Source organism: Falco biarmicus, chromosome 10 (assembly GCF_023638135.1).
Source record: "Falco biarmicus isolate bFalBia1 chromosome 10, bFalBia1.pri, whole genome shotgun sequence".
Taxonomy (NCBI): domain Eukaryota; kingdom Metazoa; phylum Chordata; class Aves; order Falconiformes; family Falconidae; genus Falco; species Falco biarmicus.
In genome coordinates, this window is record NC_079297.1 from 633,262 (window position 1) to 649,131 (window position 15,870).

At 44.4% G+C, this 15,870-nt stretch overlaps 1 protein-coding gene across 4 annotated transcripts in view; it reads right to left on the reverse strand.

Moving 5' to 3' along the window:
* PIGU (phosphatidylinositol glycan anchor biosynthesis class U) overlaps positions 1–15,870 on the reverse strand; it is a 40,857-nt gene that overhangs the window by 20,851 nt on the left and 4,136 nt on the right. For 2 of the 4 annotated variants that reach the window (XR_008824481.1, XR_008824480.1), the window contains exons 4-12: positions 15,524–15,586; positions 13,844–13,953; positions 12,541–12,641; positions 10,442–10,539; positions 8,050–8,204; positions 7,419–7,562; positions 6,469–6,593; positions 4,528–4,670; positions 1,101–1,811 (exon numbers count right to left, since the gene is read on the reverse strand). Coding sequence is in view for 1 of the 4 variants with exons in the window: in XM_056355168.1 (XP_056211143.1) it covers positions 1,698–1,811; positions 4,528–4,670; positions 6,469–6,593; positions 7,419–7,562; positions 8,050–8,204; positions 10,442–10,539; positions 12,541–12,641; positions 13,844–13,953; positions 15,524–15,586 (1,053 nt within the window). In the remaining 3 variants the exon portion in view is untranslated. Of the gene's footprint in view, positions 1–109; positions 1,812–4,527; positions 4,671–6,104; positions 6,301–6,468; positions 6,594–7,418; positions 7,563–8,049; positions 8,205–10,441; positions 10,540–12,540; positions 12,642–13,843; positions 13,954–15,523; positions 15,587–15,870 lie in introns of those variants that run through there. The other 2 variants (XM_056355168.1, XR_008824482.1) reach the window with 2 other exon arrangements.

Consider the following 15,870-nt stretch of genomic DNA (forward strand, 5'->3'; position numbering starts at 1 on the left):
GACCCCTGTGTTTGCTTTCAAGTCCACTCACGACCCCTCTGTGTGGCTCTTGGTGCTGTCCAGAGCCCCCACTCACCCTCACCCCACTTCCAAACACAGAGCCAACAGGGGTGTTTAAAACTTGCACAGTTTATTATGCTCCTAGACATGCCACAGAGCTGGCAGCCCAGAGCAGCTGGGGCTCCATGTGCCCCTGCCATGGCTGGAGGCGCAGGGGTGCTGCAGGGCCTGCCCCAGCCGGAGTGGCTGAGTGCGGGGGGCTGAGCTGGGCTCGGATTAACGAACCCCCACCAAAGCGCTAACAGCAGTGCAGTAAGGCAAAAGTTTTAATGGTCCAGAAAGAAATAACCTGCTTACACAGCTGCCTGGGTACATCTATCTCTCAGTTCCACTATACCAGGTGCAGTTTGGTTTCGATGTTGCCACATTCCCAGCCCTTTGGATTTTTCCTGGGATCTGTAGGGAAGCTGGCTACCTGCTGCCCAGCACCAGTGAGAAAGCTTGCACGCTGTGGCTACCACTGCTCCATGCCACCGTACAACCAGCTGAGCAAGAAGCCAGCCTGGTGGCTTTGCCCAGGTGGGTCACATGCACGGGGGCAGCAGCTCACAGGGGAACCACGGGCTCACGCTTTAACAGCCACACGGCCAGTGCTGTACTTGCAAGAGGGTAACACAGGGAAAGCGTGTATCCTGTAGCCGTGTAACACTATGGAACACCTGGAGCCTGACAACTCCACAACAGTGGTGGCTGAGGCTCCTTCTGGCTTTGGTCTGGGGCCTTGAAGGGGAGATGTAAACAGATCTGGTCCCTGGCCCAGGCAGGCAGCTTGCTCCTTCCATGTCCAGGCTGCTGCCCCAAGCGATCACAACTATAGTGTAAGCCCTGCACCATCAAGCTTTGTTACCCTACAGAAATGAGGAGGAATGGGAGTTTTATCTCCACAGTAACATTCCTTCTGGGACCCTGTAACGCCTCTGTACTGCTCCTGACATGAAAGTGCCTGTGTTGCTTCAACAGGATACAGCAGTTACCCAGTACCCACCCTGCTGTCTTCACCCCAGTTCCAGTTCTTCCTAGTTTGAGCACAAAATTATTACCTGTGGCAGCAGCTTCCACCCTCCTCCTTCCAGCAGGTCATTCATCCGTGGTCAGCCATTTGTTTCACAGTCAGCCACTGTGCCCGAGTACATGTGATTTTTCCAGATCCCACAACAGCAGGAGAACCCAGAAGTATACCCAGAGATGCCTTGTGCTAAGCAGGAGCACTACTGGTCAAAGCAGTGAAGGGGAAATCTCCAGAGAAGCAAACATCTCCAGGAAGCAGTGACAGTAAGTTTATGGTCCGAGCTCCTTCTGGGCCAGAGATGCAGCCCTGGTATTAGCTCAGACACTTTCTTCAGTTCCTCTTGGACTGCCCAGAGCTGATGGCTGAGGTCGCAGTGAAAAGCACAGCTGAGGGAAAAAGGGAGATGCTCCAACAGAGGCACTGCAGTTCCTGCTTGTAGCTCTTAGTCTCTGCACTGAGCCTGCAGCTCGGGAGGGTATTCCCAGAAGAACCTCGGCCCTTTCTTTCAGTAGGTACTATTCCCAAAGTCAGACCTCATTCAGGGAACCTTCCCCACCCACCCCACATACACCATGCTTTGCATGTTCCTTAGCATGGTCCATGTCCCAGGGAACAGTGGGCACAATCCTTACTTCAAAACAAGCATGGCCTCTGTCCCATCTTGCCTTGTCAAGTGGAGTCCATGAGTGAGGTAGTATTCCCGCCGGAGGAAGGCATAGAAATAATCCGAGATGAGCAGGATCTGCAGAAGTGAGATGTTCAGACACATCAGTGGTGATTCATAAAAAGGGGCATGTGTTTGTGACAGACCCTGAAGGGGTTTAAGAGGTTCTCTGAGCCTGTGAACACCCCTTGTCTACTGCCTTGTGGTGTTAAGCCAAGGGAGTCTTAAACGAATCTATTTGCTGTGCTACCCATGTGATCTTGCAGACATCTCTACTAAGGAGAACTGGCCAAAATGTATGACACTGGCAGGTCCATCACTGCCACAGCTTTACAGACTCTCTCAGCCTCACCCACGGGCCTCCTCCCATGCAAGCACCGTCATGCAGTCCAACCCAAATGCTGAAGGTCTCCTACTGCTGATTGCTATTAAGCACTTTCCAATTGTGATTGTTTTCCAACTGCCATTTCTATTCAGAAGGGGTAAGCTTGCAGGCAGCAGAAGGAATACCACAGCTCCCCAGGTCAGCCTTAGCAAACAGAAGCTTTAGTGGTTTAACAAAATAATACTTACCAGGCTAAGGCGTGAAGAGAAGAGCTGAAATGTCAAGGCTGTGGCTTCACAGTAAAATGTCCAGGAGCAACACCAGCTAAAAGCACCTCTTCCACCCTCAACACTTTTGCATCTCCTTTCTGCCCCTGTGCTGTCATGCCTGCGGTGGGGCAGCCAACCCTGTGTATACACTGTCCCCCCTTTACGTAGTGAACAGAGCCAGTTATCCCCCAGATTTTCCCCTGGTCCAGGTCAGGGCATGCTGCCACACGCACATGGATGTCGGCACCACCCTGTCTGTGGTGCCTGGGTGACAGGTGTACCTTAGGCTAGCATTGCCACCAGCTGCATTGTAGTGTGAAATCGCAACTGAAGTGCCAAAGAACTGCAGTGAACAAGGACACCTGATGTGGAAATCACACGGTCCCTTCTCTCCTCAGCCCCGCTTTGGTTGTCCTGAGGCTCCACAGCGTGACTGCTCCCTTGCCTAAAAGCACTGAGAACACAAGAGTGGGTCTCGGTGGTTTCTCTAATGCAGTCACCACAGGCAAGCTGCCTCTGCAGGGCCAGGCTGGGCTGCTGTTAAGCGCGGGCAGTGACCTGCTGGCTCAGTAAGTGCCATTTGTCATTTAGCCTCTTGTAGTGCCACCCTTCCCCAGGAATGCTGACAACCTCCATCTGAAAACAGCACCGCATAACTAGAGTGGAAAATGTTTTCGGTGCCAGACCAAGCTAGCAGTTATCGTCCCAATGTCCAGATGCTACTTAATGCATTGCTTTGGCACAGTGCCTCACCTGAAGTTTGCTGCAGCGCTAAAGGGGAGGGAGGGAGGGAGAGTCAGGCTGTCAGCCAGAGCCTGCTTGGATTACTGTTAAATACAGCTGCTGCAAAGAAGGCTCAGTGGCAGGACGGGAGGATATGGAGGACCAGGTGGAGACTGAGGGAAAAAGAAACAGGGCTGCAGATTGCTGAGGTCAGAGGAGAAAGTGCGAAGGACAACAGACAAAGAAGCTTGGAGGTGCCCAGAAAGCATCCACTTGTTTTGCTGAACACCATGGCTGACTACTGACATGATGCATTAATATGGTTAATTTTACTTTTAACTAAACCTCCCTGCAGATATCTTAATGGGAAAAGAAAGAGTTTAGGTTAGTGGTGATGAGGGCTACTTCTTTCTCACAAGGAAATCAGAAACCAGATTTTTGCTCGGTCTGCATTTATACAGAGGGCAAGACCTTGCAGGGTCTGTCATGACTTTCTCAGGTAGGAAATAAAATACTCTTAGAATATCAACATCCACCATCTCTAATTAAAGTTTTACTATTCCTTTAATTCTAGCAAGACATGTAGTTAGAGAGCTAATGAACCACTACCAATTTCCTATAAGCCCTTCTTGGTAGTACCTCCATATCCCACTCTCATCTCACTCACTGCATGGAGCCTTTTTGCTTTTGCAGAATGGGTGTTTGCCCCTATTTATTAAGGGGGTGGGGGATCTACAAGCAGGTACTTTTTAGCCCCTGGCAAAACTGCTCCTCTAGTTTTAGGAGAAGCAGACAAACATAAATGGTTGAGGCACATTCAAAATAAAGGCAACTTTAACATGAAATGAACATTCTGCTCATCCTCATATGAAACTATCCCAGGACTTAGGGACACTAAGAAATAGCAGAGAGAAGAGGAAGGACTTAAAAAGAGTTGTAGCACCTGTGTACCTTGAATCCCACCTTCCAGGGGCGATAAGCCTTGAGAGAAGCAGGGAGAGCAAGCCCTGGCAGGACTGAGACCCTGCATAAGCCCTACATTTCAGTGAGGTATAATGCTCAGAAAAATTGGTGCCATGTCCCCATGTACAAGAAGTTCTCATTTGCCTGTTTTCTGGCCCCACTGCTGCTGCCCCATATTTTCTCACCATTTTCCCTCTACCTCACCTTTTCTATTTTCATGTGCTTTTTAGTCCTGCCATACTGAGATGTCAAGCAACAGACCATGTAACTTGCAGTAAAATCTAGCTGGATTGTGAAGCTGCAGCTCAAATACTACATACAAGAACTCTTTCCCATTAGTGTGCCAGAAGGCGAGGACCAGGCAGATTTCAGCAAGGAGAGGTGGGAAGCTGCTATGCAGGACTACACAGGATGCAAAGAGCCCCATACATCCTGCAGAATTTGCAGCTGCTGACAGGACACCCAATCCAGAGACCTACCCAAAGCGCAGCCTCGTTTGCCTTGCTCTACTAACCTGCCCTATGTTGAAAGTCAACGTGATGGCATAATAAAAATTGGAGTTGGCACTTCCTGCATAAATCCATAGGTGCCACAGAACGGGGAACAGGAGGGAGCAGACAATGAGCACACATGACAGGATGAAGATGTTCCGGAGGACTGCAAAAGAAAACCAAGCTGTTAAAATGATGCATTATTGAGCAGCCATGCTCACACAACCAGCAATGGTATTTAGGGTATGTGCAGGGGGCGGGGAGAGGCACTTGCCAACACATACTTCTCTCCAATAATCTTTCAGTTTGCTTTAATAATTTCCTGGCTAGTTTTTGTAAGAAATACACTATATTTCCCTTTAAAATCAGTACTTCTGCCTTCACTTGAGTGTGAAATCCTCATTCGTAGCTCTTTCCTTCCAGGTCCTGCTCCCAAACTCCTGCCTTGAAGGACTCTGGTAGTGTAGACGCCAAAAAGCCAAAGCCAGCAGTTTTGAGAAGAGCCTTTCCACAAGCATCATGATTCAGAGAGCAGAGCACACCATTCCCTAGCCTCATCAAGGTGATGACAAAGGAAAAAAAAGAACCTGTGGGCCATAGGAAGAGACACTTTCTTGGGAGGTGGTAAGGAAAGGAAAGCACCATAAAAGGAGACTCGTATAGGCCAAATGTGTTGACAAACACATGACCTCAGGAGGTGCAAGCGTGGCCAGAATCCCTTAGTCTGCATATGTGCCAGATGGACAAAACCAAAGCACAACTTTGTCTGAAAGAGCCAGAACTACTAGGTCAGAGGAGATTTTGTTTTCTGTGAACTACTGTCCTTTGGCACCAGTATCCTGGCACTGGTGTTGCTGTGCTTGGCCATAGCTCAGCCAATGTCTGTGAAGGTAACGGAAAGACTCCCAACAATTCTGAAGCTGAAGGGAGTTATCTGGCATTTTAAGAGCACTGTCACATCCAAACCTGTTCACACCTCTTCTTAAACTTCTTGTTCAGTAGGTGTATGCACTCGCTGTGGGGTCGGAGCATGTGACAGCAAATGACTGTCCCTCTCACTGGCCACAGTCCCCTTATCTGCATGCTTGGAAGGTGCAACTAAACTACGATGAATCTGGGTTTCCCAGAATTACATCACCTGCTATGGCTGTGACATGCTCAGGGCTAGCCTGGGGCTTCCTGCCCTGTTTTATTACAGCTGCTTTGGCCTCAGCTTTCCTTAGTCTAAAACTAATAGAACAGATGGTCTCCCAGCCTCTTGACCATCAGGCGGGCTAGCTGGGCCTGGGTTAGAGAAGACTGCAGTAAAAGGCCCAGACAACCTGGCAGGGTTGGTCAAAGCAGTTGGTTTAAGCAAGAAACATCAGGAAAAGCACAGTGCTTCCAGACCTCCCCAGTGTAGCAGGAGCTACAGCCTGAGTTTGAAAATCATCAGGAAGCTCTCTGGTGATTTAAAGAGCTAAAGAGGTTCTTTACGAAGCATTTAAGAAAAAACAAACAGTTGCTTGGAGTAGTTCAGTTACTTGCACTCAAAGCAAATAAGCAGATGCAAAACAAAGAACCGCTGCATGGTGCAGCATTTTAAGGCTGGGGGACTCACCGACTGCAGAAGCAGTGTTCAAATTACACATCCTTAAATGGGAGTGAAGCGTCTGAAGGATGGATGTACTTTTTAACAAGCCACATCCCTTGTGCAGGACTGAAACATTCTTACAAAAACGTTAGTCTTCGGAACAACTTGGAGAGGTGGGGAAGATAAGTGAAAATTCCCTCCTCAATCAATTTGAACCGTGGTCCTAAAGACATATTAGAGACTGTATCACCAGAAAAATCAAGCCTCCTTCCAGACACCCGAAGGAAACCACAAGAGCCTGCAGACACGGGCCTGGTTTCGTTTAGTGGTGACAGTTATTGGACAGGCCCTTCCCCATTGCATAAGGAACAATCAAACACAAAGAACTTACATCTGTAAAGGTGGCTCCAGACTGGAAGGAAGGCCATGTACAGTGCAATGTCTCCCACAGTGGGATAGGACTTGAAGATAGAAATGATTGCGATCTGGACAAACATGAAGAACACAGGGTGTTCCCTAGAAGGGAAAAGACATGAAGGATAAGAGGATGCAAGAGAGTCTCTGGAAACTGGAAATAAGTATCAGCGAGGGCACAAATGTACTGTGGGCTAGGCTGATAAAGGCTCTCGTACCCCTGTTCTCTCCACACAAGCCTCTGAGCGCCGGGTAGGGTAGTGAGAGCTGCTCTGCAGAGAAGCAGTGTAAGGGGATGCACATCTGCTCACTGCCCTCACACAGAGACATCATGCCGCACCTCACACATTTATACAGCTGGTCATCTGGGCCGCTCTTCCCCAGCTCTGTCTTATTTGCTAAAAAGCAATGAAAAAATCCTCTCTGAAGGTTATTTGGAGAAGCCCACAGTTATCCTTCTGGTATGGCATGATGTCTGTCCACTCCAAGTCAAGAGGATAAGCTCACTGAGAATCCAGGAGTGTTAACGGGTGTTTTTATCAGAAAGAAGGGTAACATTGTCAGCGCAGTCTGCTAGGAATGTCCCCAGATTTTCACTTTTTTTCTGACAATAAAAAACTTGACGGTCCATCCAAGAGTTCCTTCTTGCTTTCTGACTACAGTGGCTTATGCTGGCAGGGAACAGGCACCTCTGTAGCCTAAATTTCTGCTCTCTCTTTTGATGCCTGTAACACGTTTGTTGCATAGCAGAGCCCAACTCACTCCATTTAAGAGGAATAAAGATTGAAACTTTGGGAAATTAGGAGGATAGGCCCTGTTAAAAAAACCTATCTTTTTCAGGCTTGTAGATCCAGACATCTGATGCCAGCCTCATAAGCTTCCACCAGACAAGTAAGAGTAAAAAAACTAGCACAAAAACATACTTACTTTAGCTTTATTGCCAAGGGAATGGTGTAGAAGAACACGTTGATTTGAAACACACATACAAAGAAAAGACTGAAGTGTTCAAACATCTCTGCAAAGAAGTACCAGAAAAGGCCAATATTGGGTGTCAGATCTGGAACGGAAAGGCTGAAATTTGAAAAGAAAAGTCAAGGTAACATTTTTATATGGTTGTTTTTCACTGCCCTGCTTCTGTTGCATTAAGCAAGCATTGTTTGCTTAACGGATGGAGGACCTATATTTTAAATACATGGAAGAGAAATCAAAGGGGTGAAAACCTGGAGAGAAAAGGGACTAATGTTTCCCTATGCCCCAGCAGGATTTAAACCATTCCCAAACAGACACTTCTCCAGAGATAAAAATTCCACAGCCACGATAGCTCAACAGTCAAATCCATTTGCAATCAACTCAGTGGAAAACATCTCCTGTCTTCTCTAATTCTTGCTGTAACTTAATTAACGGAAGTTGGCTAATGCCTGCTCTTCTCCACACACTCTTTGTTTTCTTGCATTGCCAGTAAAATCACAGATCACATGCTTCTTGGGACAGGGAGTGATGCACAAGAAACAACACAGCAGGGCTAGACAGACAAAACAGTAAGAATCCTTATACTTACATAAACCCGTAAACAGATGGGATAAAATCCCAGGAGTTGAGGAGGAAGAAGGAGAGGCAGATGATCACCACCAGGCTGCACAGGTACAGGGCTGCATACTGCATGGTGTAGAGCCAGAAACTTTTACTTCTCAGTTTTATTGGTATGAACTGACGCTGAAAATTAAATACAAGCAGGCAGATATCCCTTATCAGGTGGAAAGCCACAAAAAACCTGAGTGTTCAGAACATGATTTTAAATTGATGAAAGAAAGCGTCAAACACTGGTACTATAGCACTGGAAGAAGTAGTTCTCAAGCACAATTTGCTTGATGTTCTTCAATCTGGCCAACTAAGTCATACACATTGCACATGATTCCCAGACCTGTGCTTGAAAATACTGTACCTAGGCTGGTAATTTCTGCTTGTGAGTCAGTTCTCGTGCACTCAGTGTAACATTCACCACCTCTGCACAGCTATACTTGTACCTTAGAGGTCTGCAATACTGTACTGCTGCTTGTGCGTTCTGCTGCACGAGCCCACATCGTCTGGGTGACAAAGAGCCCTGCTCCACAACCCACCACCCTGTGATGCCAGGTCTCCACCACACGGACTGGCATTCATGCTCTGCTGAAATCAGAAAAGAGGACATCCAGCAGGCTCCTAAGCACAAAGGATCCCTCTAAAAGGTTGTCTCCTCAGACAAAGACAACTGCTGCAGTCCTGCCACTGCCACATGTCCTGACAGGTCGACCACAAGCCCTTGTCACATAACATGATACATAGGTATCTCACTCCAAGAGGTCCCCTGACTGCATTTGTAAAGACAAATACACACACAGGGGCAAAAACCTTTGGGAATTGCTCAGGGTTCTGTAACTCCACATAAGGGATGTGGCTTTTCCATTTAGTACTAGGGTTTACACTGGCAGATGTACAGAGACCAGCTGTAACTGATGTGAGCCCTGTGTAAAGCACACTCTTATTTTCTCAGTCACAGCATGTTCAATACCACTTGCTGGAACAATGTAAGCAAGTTTACCAAAGATTTTTGGCAGGACAGATTGGAAAGTGCTGGAGAAAAGCTATTTAGTTCTGTACAAAGAATGCAGTGAAGTTCATTTACAAATCTGAATAAAAGAACACACACTAACACGATCCCCTTTAAAAGTTACAAATTAGGCATTCACATATCAAAGCACTTCTTGTTGCTTGTGAACACAGTGCTTCTACTTTACTGCCACTTTACTTTAGCCAAAGTTAAAAGACAACAAATGAGACTAAAATATATAAAGTAAATGCTCCGAAAAATTAGCAAACTGAAAAAGTAACACTGACTCCACAGCAGTTCTTGTCTTGCAAAGACTAATAATAATAAAATTTCTGAAAAAAGTAAGAGACATTCATACCAGATAGTCAGGGAAAGAAAATGGACTAGAACTGACTCTCCACTCTCTTTCGAAGCTCAGAGATTTGAGAACAGGCTGTCACAAATCTGTAGTTAAGATTAGCTATAAAAGTCATGAGGGAGATAGGACAGAAGCAACCAAGAAAAGCTGGCAAAATACTCAATGGCAGAAATTTCAGAGTGGCAAACACAATAAAAAAGATCACCAAATGATCTGTGAATTGGGTAAGAGCCCTCTGCTAGTGGTCACAGCCTCACGTTGCTCCCACATCACAGCAAGACTAGAAAATGATCAGTTTTCCTTAAGTGCATTATAATTTGGACTCTCAGTTAAGTCACTGTGTACAGTATCAGCACAAGAGCTAAGAGAGAGACCAGTGGGAAGCATGCAGGCAAACCAGTGATGAACCCGATCACTAGGAAAGAGCTGCCTCAGCTTTAAACCCTACCCCTGCCTGCCGATGTGCCTACCACCCTACAGCGGGGCTAGTTTTGCCTGGAGCAGTGTCTGTCTGTTGAGGCATTGTTTACTGGTAAATGTGCAAGGTCAGTCCTGTTGGAATTCAGGGGCCTTGTTATTGGGGAGGGATAAAGGACAAGGGAAACCAGGCACTTTCACAAGCACACACCTTTTGCCATTAAACTCCAGATCAGCATTTCCGAGCTTGAGTGATTCAAACACAGAGCTCCTCATTCAAACACAGGTCAGTGATCTATGTCGGTGCAAAGGAATTCTCCAGGTCTAAAATCCTCATTGCTATTCACATGACACAAAGAATAGCACTTATTTCAAGCAAGCCGAACACCCGCCAGTTCTGTATATGACTTTCTGGCTTCCTTCTCTCTACGCACAGGCATCCCCATTAAGGCTTCAAACTTTCCAGAGCCTGAGGAGAGCCACTGTTTCTGAAACCCAGGACTTGCTTGACTCCCCTCTCAATAGCTAAGTACTGTCCCTGCACAGCTACAAGACGACGACAGGTGCCAACAGTTAGAAATCACATACCTGTAGAAGGTAAAGGAGTGCTGGAGCAAACAATGTGAGAGGGTAGAGTGACTGGTATGTAGCTAAGGCCAGGAACACAGCACTGAGGAAGGCACTACCTGCGAAGAAAAAAAACCCCAACTGTTCATTTGTAAGGAACATTTAATATAACAGCCTTACAAACAAATGGGAATAAATGCATAACCCCCTTCAGGGGCTTTACAAATATCAAAACACCCCTTAAAGGTGTTTTTAGCAGAACGTGTCCTGGGCTGCGTCCTTTTCTTAACTACATTTTGAACAGAGAATGACTCATACCAAGGTGATTCTCCCAAAAGAAAGAACCACTGACTGGTTTATATCTCCTTTCATTCATGTATAGAAAGAGATTCATGTAATTCAGTCTATATGCAGGCCATGCCAGCTGCTGTTTATGCATGGGAATGCATTCACTTAAGTCATACCCGCATGAAACAGCTGTTACACTCATACTGGACATGCTGGATAATGTCGTCACCAGAATATGTCGGGGCCCTCAGCAAAGCTCTGTGAAAGAGAGCAAGAGAAAGTCTGCAGCTGAAGGAATAAAGTGGCATCAGCCCTACTTTACAGATACCAAAACTGAGGCACAGAGAGGATTAGCACAGCTTTTTCCATGTGGTCTTAAAAATATGAATCCCTTTATTAAGGAAGCTTTACTTGAGGTGCCTCAGGTTGAGCTGTGCTGAATACTCACACGGCCCAACTACCAATACCAGAAATCAAGTCCAAAAGGTCCCAGGTTAAACAATAAAAATACAAGCACCCAGTGCGGTAGTCTGGTTATAGCTTTCAGTCTTATGTCACTTGATGGAAGTCACCTGTAAAAAAGCTTAGACAGCAAGCATCCTGACTCAGTGCACTGGACTAATTGTCAGCCTACTGACATCAAACACTTTGTAAGCTTCAATCTGCTTCCACCATTTGAAAGTGAAAATACAGCGTTACCTGGTGATAAGCCTTCTCCATTCTTCAACTACACTCTCCTAGACAAAAAATCCCTATCCTCTATCTTACCATGTGTTCAATTCTGCACAGATATAAGGAAATGGTACCCAGAAATCACAGTCATAATCTGACTTCATCTCTTTGCTCACTTGAAAACCTAGGGCCTGCCACACTCCCAGTCAGGAAAAAACCTCAGGGGACAGCCAGTACAGTTTTGTCTATGACTGAACTATTTGTCTTATGGTAACAGTGAACAGCTACAAATCGTTTAATTAAATGGACCCTCACTGGTTGGCTTTTGCAAATGCTTCTAAATCAAAACCCGTCCTGCCTCAATTAGTCAACAAGTAGAAGAAAGCTTTCTTTTGGAGACACTAATAAAAACAATCTATATCAGCTTTACTTGCAAGGTCTGGGTCTGGACACTGCTGGAGAAGGGATCAGACTGACCTTTCCCCTGACCCAGCAGAGAACTCCTAAAACTCATGTGACTAGTACAAATCACATATGCTAAAAGACTTTAGCACTGGGGAGTCATAAAAGAAACAGAAACCTGGCGTTATGCACAAGATGAATGAAACAGCTATTTGGCCATAATCTAGTCAGCCGTGCTGGTATGGGTCTTTAGTTACTGTTTCTGCTCCCCCAAAGCTCAGTTAGCTGATTTCAAACCAAGTTTACAACTGTGAGTGAAAGCCAAAAAAGAGCTGCAGGCAACTGCTTGCTTTTGAATAAAAGTTCAAAGAATACACTTTGAAAATAAATTGCATACAATACTTCAAGTGCATATTCACATACAAAAGAAAGAGCAGCAGAGCATCATGTCCTCTTACACACAGACATGCATTTCTGCACAAACAGAAAACTATTTGAAGTCATCCAGGAAAAGGAGTCAGTTTTTATAGATGAAACTCCTAGTTACACTGAGGTGAAAGTAAGTTTTGACTTGACTATAAAATCTCTTGATCTTGTGATTTCAGGTAGAACTTTGGCCTTGTTCCAGTCCTGTTTCTGCTGTGTTTCACCGAGATCTTTGTAACAACCCTATCTGAAAAGTCCCTTGGTTTAATTTCTACTACTTTTCTAATATTTATAGAAAGTCATAAAGAACCATTTTTTCTTCATTGTGTTACCTTTTATTGTAGCTAAAATGAAGAATGCAATGACAGTATTGTTGATGGCGCAGGTAGACTTTGCCACACAAGACATCACAGTGTAGGGGTTTAACAGATAGCTGAAAAACATAAAAGCTCGAGTTATATTCAGAGGAGACAGCATCTAATAAAGCGATGTTCAAAGGAAAAACAGATGCATTTTGCCATTTACTTATTCACATTTGATGGGGTCCTCTCATCAAATTAACTCAGCTGAACAGGTTCCTCAGTCTGGAGCAAAACCCACATCTTTGGATTGTGGTCTTGGACACAGTGGCCACAGAGAGCACACTGCAGAAAAGGAGACAGTTGGGAAGATGTCTAAAATGCAAGTTCTATCCTAGAAAATGACAACCATAAACGTTTCTTGCTTTGCAGAAACATTGTGCATTTATTCCGTCAGACCTAGGGTTATTGGGTCCAAAGTAAACACTTTCTGCTACTCACATTTATTGGCTCTGAAGAATAAAAATAAGACAGCAGGATGGAACCAAATCCTGACTTTGCCATGGCAATGTGCAACAATGTTAAATACAAAACAGTCTGCAATGTATACAAACTACCTTTCTCAGCCTGGTGAACATACCATTTTACAAAATCATATGAAAATAAGAAAAAATAACATATCTAATGGAAAACTCTCTCTGACACAGAATAATTCAGGTAATAATCTATTAATGTCAAAACTCCAAAGAAAAAAATAGTTCTTTGACATTAAGTACCTTGCTTGTAGAGTATTTGTTTTAGTTGAAGCTTTCAGAAATTAAAAAAATGCTTAGCATACAGAGGAACAGCAAGACACAACACTACTAAGATGACCAACTGAATGTATCTTTGAATTGTTAAAAACAATTCTGGGATATTCAAGTTGTGATATTCAGCAAACACTTTCTCCAATTGCTCAAAAATTCTCCTAACTTTTCTGAAAAGACACTCAAACATTTTGGAGGCATAGAACCAATTTTGATAACATTTGTGTACTGGCAAGATAAATGGGAATATGAACTGTGCAGACACAACATTCTGGCTACCAAATTAATGACCTTATGCTGTTGAGCCGGCCTCAGAGGGTGTGCGTGAATTTATTTGTTGGCAACAAACATTTGCAAAAGCATCTGCTTTTTACTTTTAAACCGAGTACTAGGGCTGGGGGGATTTTTACATATAATATTCAATTCAGAATTCTGGGGGGGGGTGAATCTTCTAACAATCAGACAAATAAAACCAAAGGGAGCTGAGGGACCAAAGCAGCCTACTGCAGCCTACAAGCAGCAATACTTACAATAATGCTACCTTGAGGGGGATGTAGTGCATTTCCATAGGTGTCTGGATGAGTTCAGCCACATCTGGTGCATATTTATCCAGCTCTATTAGGAGCTTTTGCTTTTTGAACTGAAGAAGAGAGAATGACCAAAGACTGTCAGGTGAGGAAAGTCATTATTTCTTACTACTCAGGATTTTCATTACATGTAGCCCCAGGCATGAGCCAAACTCCCTCTCTTTTCCCACATACTTAACAACTGAAGTGGAAGTCAGGAGAAAGGAGATAATCTCTACTTACTTGAACTTCCTTAATTACCTGCGTCTAGCTCTTGACACAGCTGACAGGGAATTCAACACACTAGAGTTTAATACTTTCAATCTTCCTAAAGCCTGCTTGGATCTCCAATGAAAAGCTGACTTTATAAATTCACTGTTCAACATACAAGCCCTGAGAAACCAAGTCACAGAAGCATGCATTCTTTGTTATTTTGAAGATGGACACTGCTATGCCAAATTCCCTTTAGGGACCCTGTATCTGCTGTGCCAAATTCCCTTTTGGGACCCGAAATGTCTCTCTTTAATCTATCTTGTTCTATGATGCTCCCTATGGAGACAAGAAAGAAATCAGAATTATGAACCCAGTGAACTATGTCATGGTGAGACAGAAGGAGAGATGCTGACAATAAATTCCCAACAAGCAAATTAACTCACATGCAGAATTTTTACACGTCTGCAGTTCTGTCATTGAACAGAGTTACTGAGTTATTTCTTCAACCTCGAAGTCAGAGGACAAGGAAGAAGCACATAGCTGGATGGGAGCCATACAGATGCTGTAGAAAATGCAGCCTCCCTGTTCACGTTGATACTGAATCACTGCCCCTCTTGGATTGCAGAGAGCACAGCATTGCTTATACCAAACGTTCTTTGAGCTACTTATGAGAGAGAGATGGGAGGAATCACTCACGACCAACTACATGTACTTATAATTTGAAGAGATCAAGTAATATTTGGTGTCAGACTTCTACCTTGCTCACCAGAATTATTTATGTCACCTCAGCATCATTGCAAGGTTTTATTCCTTCCTTTATACATTTCCAGTCTGTGTATTAACCCATGCCATGTGCAAACACAAACTCTGTTCAAGGTAAAACATTCCAGGCTCTAGGTACAAAACGTACAGAAGATTGCAGCAGGAGCAGAGGTGAGAAAAGGGAGTGCTCAAGTCTTGCCAGATCCATAGACCAGTAATTAAATTCTGCATACTGCAAACTGCCACAACAACTGAAGTTTTCAGTTTTTCAGGTTTTCAGTACACACTCCCAAATCTCACATCTCCTCTTGTGTACTGTGACCCTGGACTTGTCTGCATTTCATTGGCTATTGCATTCTCACAGATTTCTCAAATTCTTTATACTCCTTTCAGATCAAATAATCTACACTGTTGTGATCATCATTCAAGTGCAGTATGGTAGCTACAGTCACTAATTTGATTCCTACTGTAATACTGCCACAAAAAACCCTAAAATACCTCACTTGTTTACCACATTCAGTCCCCATGTTTATTGATCACTGAGATATGCTCAGATTTATTGCCACAAGGACTGGTTGACACTGCATCTTCTGGCAAGTGTTTTCTTTGGTACAAGACAATTATACTTGCTGGGAGAAGAGGACCAGCAATGCTGGCAAGTCAGCTTACCACAACTTTGTTGAAGTCTTGGATGGCCAAGTAAAGGGCAACAGCAGTTAGCACATCAGTTATCTAAAAAAGCAAGGCATAAACAGTGACTGTAAGCAAAATAAACAAATGGAGAAAGATATTGGACAGTACTGCAATGCTGAACAAGGATTCTGATCTGAATCAGCTCACAAAAAGAAAAAACAAGCTTTAAAAACACTAGATGGCAGATTTGTATGCTGTGCTCACACACCACTGCTTAACCTTGAAGCCACGAGCTGTATCAGAGATATTAATATTTACAAAACAAGAGAACAGGGAATTAAGGGCAAAAAAAATTATTCACGGAAAGAAGTATGCGAGGGTAA